The 8984-nt window shown below is 50.4% G+C and overlaps 1 protein-coding gene across 1 annotated transcript in view; it reads left to right on the forward strand.

The window, feature by feature from the left end:
* INTS9 (integrator complex subunit 9) overlaps positions 1 to 8331 on the forward strand; it is a gene marked incomplete at its 5' end in the record, with an annotated part of 18518 nt that extends 10187 nt beyond the window's left edge. Inside the window, 3 exons of the mRNA XM_010157950.1 lie at positions 4666 to 4764; positions 6665 to 6802; positions 8155 to 8331. Of these exons, the coding sequence (XP_010156252.1) occupies positions 4666 to 4764; positions 6665 to 6802; positions 8155 to 8331 (414 nt within the window). The remainder of the gene's footprint in view (positions 1 to 4665; positions 4765 to 6664; positions 6803 to 8154) is intronic.
* Positions 8332 to 8984: the final 653 nt, after the last annotated feature.

Genomic DNA, 8984 nt, shown 5'->3' on the forward strand with positions numbered 1-8984 from the left:
AGGAGCGGCTGAGGGAGCTGGGGGGTTCAGCCTGGAGAAGAGGAGGCTCAGGGAGACCTTATCGCTCCCTACAGCTCCCTGAAAGGGGGGTGCAGAGATGGGGGTCGGTCTCTTCTCCCAAGGGACAAGCGATGGGACAAGAGGAAACGGCCTCAAGTTGTGCCAGGGGAGGTTTAGGTTGGATATTGGGGAAATTCCTTCCCGGAAAGGGCTGTCAGGGTTGGAAGGGGCTGCCCAGGGAGGGGGGAGTCCCCACCCCGGGAGGGGTTTCAGAGCCGTGTGGATGTGGGGCTCAGGGACATGGGCTAGTGGGGGGCTGGGCAGTGCTGGGGTAACGGTTGGACTGGATGGGCTGAAAGGGCTTTTCCAACCAAAACAATTCCATGATTCTATGAATCTTTATGAACTAATATCATTTTGTTGTGTAAAATGCATCCTACACAAAAGCTTCACCTGCAGTTCACGGTGAAAGTGTCTTTAAGAGGACAGGTGGGCTGCTCTGATCTCAGGAGAACTTCCCGAGCGGTCTCCTCTCTCCCTCAGCCCTTACAGGGTTCACATTAACCCTGGCAGTTTCAGACCGACAGTCCGTGACTTCGGTTGGTCTCTGTTTTAAACTTTTCCTTAACAGGAGGGATTTAAAAACCCGAAACAGGCAGTAGGGGTACACACAGGTTTGTCTGAAGGCAGTCCAAGCGCTCATCCGGAGGCAGGGGGCTGATGAACGTGATGTTAGTGCTCAGTGCCGTGCGTCCCCGCTTTCGTGACTTTGCTGATGCCAGCGTGTGGCATTAGACGGGTGATAATGACTGGAAGGAAGAAGCACTTATTCCTGCATCGTGGGGGGCTTTTCAGTCTGGCAGACAAAGCCATAACAAGATCCAGCAGCTGAAAGTTGGGCAAATTCAACCTTGAAATAAGACACGGTTTCCTAGCTACAAGGAAAATTAAAGTTTGGAACAGCTTGCGAGGGGAAACGGTGGAGCTGCCGTCGCTTGGAGGACAGACAAGATTTGCTATCGCTCTGGAAAAGGTTCCTTTAAGCCAGCATTTTGGAAGAGCCCTGTGATCTGTGTGCGCGGGAGGTCAGTGGGAAGGAGTACCGCAGTGCTGTCTGCTCTTGGTGGGTGAATTACGGGCTGTGATTAAACCACCTCGTTGGTTTGGGTCAGTGAACGTGTGTGATGAAAGGATTGGCTGCAGCACGGAGAGGGCTGTGAGGTGAAGTGGGATGATCGAGAAAATAAAAATGAGCCTCTTGTCTTACTCTCTTTCTGACTGTTAATAATTAACGTGTTGCTGTTTACCAGCTGTGTGGTTAAAACCTGCATAAATGGTAATATTAAGAAGAAGGTAATATTAACAAGCCCAAGAACTGGGCTTGTTCAGCCTGGAGAAGAGGAGGCTCCGAGGAGACCTCATTGCAGCTTTCCAGTATCTGAAGGGGGCTACAAGGGTACTGGGAGAGGACTTTTTACAAGAGCCTGTAGTGACAGGACAAGGGGTAATGGGTATAAATTGAAATCAGGGAGGTTTAGATTAGATATCAGGAAGAAATTCTTCACAGGGAGGGTGGTGAGGCACTGGAACAGGTTGCCCAGAGATGTTGTGGATGCCCCATCCCTGGATGTCTTCAAGGCCAGGCTGGATGTGGCTTTGAGCAACCTGGTCTAGTGGAAGGTGCCCCTGCCCATGGCAGGGGGGTTGGAACTAGATGATCTTTAAGGTCCCTTCCAACCCCAACCATTCTATGATTCTACGATTCTAATATAGAATCACAGAATGAATCATAGAATATCACAGTATTTCTGTGGCAGAGGAGGACTTCGTTTCTAAGCAGTTCTCTGGTTTTTACGGATCTTTCTCTTCACGCTGCTTGTCATTTTGCCAAGCGTTCTTCTTGGATCGATCCTCCTCTGGAAGGTGGGGGGAAAAGGAGAAGTGCCTTTGACCACTGCGAAGGGCAGCATACCACACTGCTGCAAGTGCTGCTGTTTTTAGGTCCCAGGGGAAATCGGAAGCGATAATTGTCATTATCTTTTCATTCTCGTAGCGTTCAGCAACAAACTGTGCAGGCTGCATTCAAATTGCCTGCCTTCGAGTTCTTGAACAGAGTCCCAGAGAGAGGGCAATCTGATTTCCTCCATGAAATTTTGATTTCTAAGATTCGCCAAGTCTGAATATGTGCGAAATTTTACGGGATTGGCATTCGGCCTTAAAACGTCTGTGTTCTTCCAAGGCAAACATCTATCCAACTGCCATATCGCAAGGATGCACTCTTAAATTCCTGCAGCTTTCATAGTGGTAGGTAAGATTTTCAGGAGTTATTAGAAGTAGCTGAACTCAGCAGCCATTGCAGCCATTGGAAAAGCCTTCCCACTGCTTTGATGGCAAAAGGATTAGGCCCGTAGCGAGTGCTTTTTGAAGTCAAGTTCAGTCGCTCCTGTATTCACGAGGATAAGAGGTTTGCTGTAATAGAGTGATCACCTACGTAATCATAGTTTACAGCAGACCGGAGTATTTGGCAGTAGTGTTGGTACCTGGACGTTCTTGAGAACTGGCAGAGTTCATTTGTTCTGCACAGTCCACGGGGCCTGAGCAGAGTAGTCCTTGGAGCCTAAAAGGAAGCTGGGGGGGACTTTTTCCAAGGGCCTGTAGTGACAGGACAAGGGGTAACGGGGTTAAATTGAAAGTGGGGAGGTTTAGATTAGATATCAGGAAGAAGTTCTTCCCAGAGAGGGTGGGGAGGCACTGGAACAGGCTGCCCCGAGAAGCTGTGGATGCCCCATCCCTGGAAGTGTCCAAGGCCGGGCTGGATGAGGCTTGGAGCAACCTGGTCTAGTGGAAGGTGTCCCTGCCCATGGCAGGGGGGTTGGAACTGGATGATCTTTAAGGTCCCTTCCAACCCAACCCATTCTCTGATTCTATGATTCATCTCCTGGTTTGGATCCTGTTGAAAATTCACTAGATGGCCTTTGGTAAGGAATGTAATCTTCCTTTGCCTCCAAAACGGGAATACACCATGCTTTTCCAAAATCCATTCAGCTTTTATCCTTCTTTTCATGCGTGGGAGCATCTGGTGAGCTGAAGAGAGACTGTTGCCTTGCTGGCAGGGCAGTGATGAAAGCTGGTTCTCTCGAGCTCTGCTCCATGGAAGTGTGACAGCAGATGGCTGAAATTTCAAAATTGCTCCTTTACCTGGAGTTTAAGCTCTTCTGAATATCTGGCTCCAGCTGGAGGTGCCATGTGTTTGAAGATGAAAGGGAATGGAGGTCAAATGAAGATCAGGTTCACAGAATCACAGAAGGGTTTGGGCGCGAAGGGACCTTAAAGCCTACCTAGTTCCAACCCCCCTGCCATGGGCAGGGACACCTTCCACTAGACCAGGTTGCTCCAAGCCTCATCCAGCCTGGCCTTGGACACTCCCAGGGATGGGGCATCCACAGCTTCTCTGGGCAACCTGTCCCAGTGCCTCCCCACCCTCCCCAGGAAGAAATCTTGTAGAGGCTCTTTTGGCATGGAATGGGGCGATGGTCTGAGTGGGTTGATGGTACAGCTCTTGGGAAAAACAGCCAAGAAGATTCTGTCCCTTCAGGTGTTGTCTTCACAGCTGACAAGTCCTGCCATCCAGGGGCATAACGCGTGGGCGCTCTCACCCATTTTTGTTTTGTAAGGTGTCCCCACGGACACAGAGCACATTTCACACATCCTTGCCTTCCAGTCCCCAGTGATTAACAGGAGCGTGCTTGGCTGGGAGCGACGCTTGGACACTGCTTGGGCTGCTGGCAGTGTGAAGGTACCTGCTTATCTAGGACCAGATCCTGGCTCTAGTCCTGGACAGAACTCCAGGACACCCAGTGTCCAGTGTATCATCATCTAGAACTCAGCTGGAGGGAAAAGGGAATAATTCTGTGTGTTGATGAGCACCCTTTTCTGCAGCGTCCCTTTGGAAACATGGCTGGAAGAGGTGCCTCCCAGCTGGCTGACTTCCCAAGGCTCAGCCGGTGCAGTGCTGCCCGCTCCGCATTCGCTGCCAACACCCGCCAAGCTGAGCATCTTGGGAGGTTGCCACTGAATTCCAAGTTGGAGCCAAGACTGAATTTTCTTTCTTTCAGAGAAGAATTCTGTCAAAGGCAGTGGAAGGGTTTCTATGCAGTGTTATAAGGAAAAAAATTCCAACTAGTCAACAGAGCCATTTGGGTTTTTAAGGACAAACCATTTTCTTCCAGCTCTTCCGCAGATGGAATGCCACAGCCCTAGGGAACGGGCAGGAAACTGGCTTTGATCTTACATTGTCCCTCGACCTAACAAAGAGAATAAGTCAAGACAAATTACGTCATGAGCTTTATTAATCAAAATTGTTGATAAAGTAGTTGAGGTCCTTTTAAAGGAGGTTTCTCTTTCGTGTGCTGTGTTTTGTGGGGCTTGCCTTGGTTACGGAAAGCCTCACACTGCTCTGATAACGGCAGGAGAGCCCAGGAGCTGGGAGAGCCAGGAGGAAGGCTGAGCAGGTAAGAGGAGCACCCTGTCATTGTATCAGTGGGTTTGTGTTTACGGTTCATTAGTCCATGTTTAAAAATACCATGTTGCCAATTTAAATCACAGCTGGATTCATGCACGTTTTGAGATTATCGCTTGCTGAACAAAATCCTTCTTTTGCTTTAGCTTGCAGATTCGCTCGTGCCCTTGGAGATCAAGCCTAGTATTTCCTTAGCAACAGTTTCTGCTGTGTTGCATACTAAAGACAACAAGCATGTGCTGCAGGTACAGTATAATGGGGAAAGGGAGAAAAACCTCTTTACACTGGGTTTCCTGCCCTCTGGGACCTTAGCTGTTCTCATGGGGCAACCCCTCCAGCAGCTCTTTCCCCACCAGAGCAGAGTCCTTGCCAGATGCTTTGTCCTGGCATGTGCGAGTGAAGAATTACACTTAGAGAGGGGGATGCAAATAAATCTCTCTACCCTTTTTTCGTTGGCCGTGTGCCTGCCTGAGACAAAAGGGGAAGTGAGATGGTTCGTGAAGAGAGGCTACAAATCATACTGCTCTTTCTTCCGTAACCCCTGTGCCGGGATCAGTGTCAGCCCGCTGCTCATGGACTTAGAACTGAGGGTCAGAGGGGGAAGATGACCTAGAACATTAGACATACGAAGGGACTGTCTTCCCTAAGATCGCCGGGATGCAGGCACTGCATCCTTGTGCAAAGTAGGAGTGAATGCTCTTACTGCCACCTCCCTTAGGCTGACACTGCAGTGCCTGGCATTCATAGAATCACAGAATCCCAGAATGGTTTGGGTTGGAAGGGCCCTTAAAGATCATCCATTTCCACCCCCCCTGCCATGGGCAGGGACACCTTCCACTAGACCAGGTTGCTCAAAGCCACATCCAGCCTGGCCTTGGACACTCCCAGGGATGGGGCATCCACAGCTTCCCTGGGCAACCTGTCCCAGTGCCTCCCCACCCTCTCCGGGAAGGATTTCAATCCCCGCTTCTGGAAGTGGAGCCTGAGCAGATGGCATTTCTCTCCCAAGGATGAAAACCACCCTTCCCTGGCTCTGAAAATCAGGGACATGGCGGCAGCAGTTCGGACACGATGCTACACATGGGAAAGACACAGAGTCGAGAGGAGCTCAGTCTGTCACTTGGAGTGTGACATGGGGGTTGCTTCAGGTGAATTCCCGACGTGTTGTGCGGACACACCCCTGGCAAATGGTCTTGCCAACATTTTGGACAAATGTTTTCCCCAGCACCTTCTTCCCAGAGACTGAGTTCACTGGGAAAGAGCAGTGCTGACACTTCCCCGAGCTATCTAACCTGGCAGAGGACACGTGGATTTCTATGACACAATCATTTCCTCACTCTTGTTTTTCCAGGGATCTGGTTTTCATCTCCGTGAAATGAAATGCCCTTTCAGAAGTGCTCGGTCACCCCCGCACCTTGCCTGCACACACAGCAGCGCGCCGTGCTAGGTTAGCTACCGCTGCACGTGCTAACCTGCCCCCCTTCCTGCTCGGGGAGAAGGGTCTCGGGGGTGAGTTAAGGCAGAGGACAGCTTTCTGAAGCAGCAAAAATTACACCCAGATCACACTCCCATGATTTCTCAGGCACTGCAGCATCTCTCGCACCTCCCTGTCTGTATTCAAGTCCTAAAAGTCCTAAAGACCCACCTTTCTGAGGCCAGTGAGACATAAATTACCCATTTTTCTCATTCCTCGAGTAGTTCCTTGCTCTGAATTTGCCAGTTTCCCAACCTGTGGCATCTCCTAGAGCGTGATTTTCAAGGCACTGACTTCTTTGAGGCACGATTCCTAGAAAATACTGCAGAGCATTTGAATGCTGAGCTGGAAGGCATCAGTCAAATTGAGCCAGACAGGCCTTTTAAGATGACAGAAATCGCAACAGAACTGAATTTGACAGAAATTTTAAGATGACAGAGATTTGACCTAAAACTACTGATTTCTTTGTGTAAATGGTGGCGCATGTGTGCCGAGCTGCAGTGGAGCCCAAGGCTGAGCGTCTCCTCTCCCTTTCAGCGCTGCAAAGTTCCCCTTTAATCACTGAAAACCAAATCAGTATTCCTTTTCCCTCTCCTGTGCCTTTTATTCCAACGAAGTTATAATAAGCTGATGGGATTCACTGCGTCACTCTCCACCTTCTCATCCATTAGCTCCCTCCGAAACCTCCGCAACCTCCCGCCAGCAAGAAGAAAAAGCGAGTGAGCGACGACGTGCCGGAGTGCAAACCTCTGAAGCCGTTGCTGAGCGGCTCCATTCCCGTGGACCAGTTTGTGCAGACGCTCGAGAAGGTAATTAATGAGTCTTGGGTGGCAGGTGAGGGTCAAGCAGCTTTCTGCTCATCCCGCAAATGTGCGGCTCTGCTAGGAGAGAGAGGGAAAACTTGGAATGGAGGGGGCTAATGAGCAAGCAGAGTACTTCAGTGTGATGGTTTTAGTCAGGACAGAGTTAATTTTCTTCACAGGAGCTGGTAAGAGGCTGTTTTGGATTTGCCCTGCACCGTGTGTCCCTGCACTGAGTGTGGAGGGAATAGTTCTCTGTGGAGTCATGTCCTGACATCGGGGCTCCATAGAGTCACAGAATCCCAGAACGGTTTGGGTGGGAAGGGACCTTAAAGCCCCGCCAGTGCCACCCCCTGCCATGGGCAGGGACACCTTCCACTAGACCAGGTTGCTCCAAGCCTCATCCAGCCTGGCCTTGGACACTCCCAGGGATGGGGCATCCACAGCTTCTCTGGGCAACCTGTCCCAGTGCCTCCCCACCCTCTCTGGGAAGAATTCCTTCCTGATGTCCCATCTCAACCTCCCCACTTTCCATTTAAACCCATCACCCCTTATCCTGTCACTCCCTGCCCTTGGGAAAAGTCCCCCCCAGCTTCCTTGTAGCCCCCCATGTATTCACGTCAGTCATTGCCTCCTGGTTTGCCATGGAAGGAGAGCTTTTGGGGTCACTCTGGGTGGGTGAATTTCCCCCATGTAACTGGATTCATCGGCTCATTTCCAATACATTTGACCAGTGGGGAGGAGGTCTCAGAAGTATTTAAATTCCTATTTAAGTTTTGTGAAAACGAGGTGACTGAGTGAAGAAGAGATCCTGGAAGTGCCCCCACTGATGGAGAAGCTTTCCAGGGAGCTGCAGGACAGGGGGCTTGGTAGCAGAACTTGCGGGCGGTTGGGTACTGCTCTGTGGAGCCCTGTTCTCACCTGCATGGCTCCTTGGTGAAAATTAGCAGGAAAAAGGGCAGGACTGCCTGTGAGGAGGTTTACCCTGGGGTTCAGTAGCTCTCAGTTATCTTCCTTGAGGCAGTGATGTCAGCAGATGGTCATTTCTGTAGTTAAAGGAGGCTTTTGTTCCCTTTGTCTCTCATAATTTTGCAACAGCAGTGACCTGGTGCAGTGGAAAATGTTGGCTTTAACTCCTTGTTCTACACTTTATCCATCTGTATAATGGGGGTCAAATTTAGCGTCGCCTATACGTGCTTCCTCTGCAAAATCCCAGAGGTCTGGGATGTCTGCAGGGGCACTCTGGATTTTGTAGCCATTCTCCCCTCTCCTCCCCTCTGCCCTAGTCCTTCCTCTCTACCTGTTTTCCGGAGCTGCAGTAACATCTCTCTCTTTTACTCCCTCCCCAACGCTGCATCTAGCACGGTTTCAGTGACGTGAAGGTGGAGGACACAGCCAAGGGCCACATCGTCCTCCTGCAGGAGGCAGAAACCCTCATTCAGATTGAGGAGGACTCCACGCACATCATCTGCGACAACGATGAACCTTTGAGGGTGAAACTGCGCGACCTGGTTCTCAAATTCCTGCAGAAATTTTAGCTCGTGCTGCTCTGCAAGGAGGAAACCCGGAGCTCCGAGCTTTCCAGAGGGTGGCTCCAGGGAGAGAGGGAATTTCTAAGAGGGCAGAGACCACCTTCCCCTTCATCAGGAAGCAAGGGAGTTATATTTTAATATCCATCTATTTTTTAAACTTCATTTTTTACCAGGTTTGAAACACTTTGGAGGGGATTCCTGTTCTGGAAAATTGAGAGCTGGAATCTCACAGGAGATAGGAATGGCAGAGTAAATAAGAGGAATATTTACGAGGTCAGGGCGACGTCGTGTGCCAACGCAGACGTCTCCCTCTCAGCACCGTGTGCCTCGGCCCTTACCCGAGAAACCTGTCGGAGTATCACGACAATGACCTTAGGTATTAAGAGATTTATTTTTCTCCCCACTGCTCCTTCCCAGTCACCAGATCCAATTTTCTGCCTGCCCTCCATCTGCACTGTGCTTCCGTATTTCACCGGCACGGCGAGGAATGAGAAAGCTGGTGAGGCAGAGGTTATAGAAACAGAAGAAGGGGGCGATGCTGGGCACGCAGAATAGCTTCCAAGCGGCCAGAGCCTGGCCATTCCTGCAAAAGCAGAGGGATTTGGGAAAAAACATATGCTTTACCAGCCTGTGGTGTTCACTGCACCCTCACCTGTTTT

Source organism: Eurypyga helias, unplaced genomic scaffold (genome assembly GCF_000690775.1).
Source record: "Eurypyga helias isolate BGI_N326 unplaced genomic scaffold, ASM69077v1 scaffold20610, whole genome shotgun sequence".
NCBI lineage: Eukaryota > Metazoa > Chordata > Aves > Eurypygiformes > Eurypygidae > Eurypyga > Eurypyga helias.